Below are 1,309 nucleotides of genomic sequence, written 5' to 3' on the forward strand. Positions count from 1 at the left end.
AGCGAAGATTCGGGAGGAGGCGAATCAGATCGGCTGTGACGGGAACAGCTACAGGGGCTATAATAGCGGAGACTGGGTGAGATTGATCGGCCAAGAACTCAGGAAGAAGAAGCGGAGACTCGAAGGCTTTCAATATCTCGAACTTGGTGGAGGCAACGAAACTATCGCCCAACACTCCCATGGCGGCGTGACGGTTGACGAACAAGACACGTGGCAAAACCTGGGTGAAAGAGGTCGTCGTCATCGTAAAGTTTTTTCAAAGTTACTTGAATTTTTTTGTTCTGGTCACACAATACAAATACGAAGACAAGCTTTATAATCAAAAAAGACCTTTTTTGTGGGAGCTGGGTCACAAGCAAGAATCCAAATCAAACCAACAAAACCAAAAAAAAACAGAGTGTTGATCTTTCTAACCCATAAAATATTATATACATACAAGCCAGACGAATCCGATTCATTGTTTTTTTAGGTTTTTTAGTTGTGGCCTTGTCCATTATTATTATCTTCAGGAAGATATGGTTCGAAAAGCTTGGCACATGGGTTACGATCTTGATGCATAATCTCTGCAGCTCGTTCGAACTCTTCTCTCAACACTCTGATACTGAACTTGTCCACGACCCTGCCCAGATCATGGCTCGTCTCAAACGGATCCTCTATGCATATCAAATGCCTATCGTTCCCCACCCTTCTCGTCCAGTCTTTCTCTCGCTTCCTGCAACACATACATTCATTTCATCTGAGATTGTTGCTTCACATATGTTAAAGCAAGTATATTTGAGTTTTTTAAATTTTGTACCCAAGTATGGATCCGGTGCGGACTGACACAACAGTATTGGCATAGTCGTGAGCATAAGCCCAGTAGTTGAAGAATCCCCACACCAGCTCAGCTATGGTCTCCCTGTTACTTGATCCAAAGTTCTCCAGTCTATCAACATCATCAAAGTATGAACACCGGATATTATCTACCCGAACTGAGTATGTAGGCTTCATTTCCTGCACCAAGTAACTCGTAGTTTATATAAAAGAAGACAATTCACATAAAGAGGGTATTGATACTCTATCCTACTCTATACACCTGTAAGCAAGGAAGAATTGGCGGCCTACGCAGCTGCAAGAAATGGATACACATCAGAACGTACCTGCAAAAGTTAAAAGTAATTGAAAGTTATCACCTGCAAGTGTCTTTTGTGAAATCGAAACAACTTCATTCAAATGTATGGTGAAAAACTTACGCGTAGCTGGAGAGTGTTCCTTGATAAGTCTCATTAACCCTTCTCGACTTTGCCCAATGTTTCACAATGAATGCCAA

The 1,309-nt window shown here is 41.9% G+C and overlaps 1 protein-coding gene across 1 annotated transcript; it reads left to right on the plus strand.

The window, feature by feature from the left end:
• Positions 1-587: 587 nt before the first annotated feature.
• LOC109131693 lies at positions 588-800 on the plus strand (the record flags this gene model as incomplete). The annotated part of the gene is made up of 1 exon (XM_019242866.1): positions 588-800. A coding segment is annotated over exon 1 (170 nt), but the record flags the coding sequence as incomplete, so codon positions are not given.
• Between the last annotated feature and the right edge of the window lie 509 nt (positions 801-1,309).

Source organism: Camelina sativa, unplaced genomic scaffold (assembly GCF_000633955.1).
Source record: "Camelina sativa cultivar DH55 unplaced genomic scaffold, Cs unpScaffold02413, whole genome shotgun sequence".
Classification (NCBI taxonomy): Eukaryota; Viridiplantae; Streptophyta; class Magnoliopsida; order Brassicales; family Brassicaceae; genus Camelina; species Camelina sativa.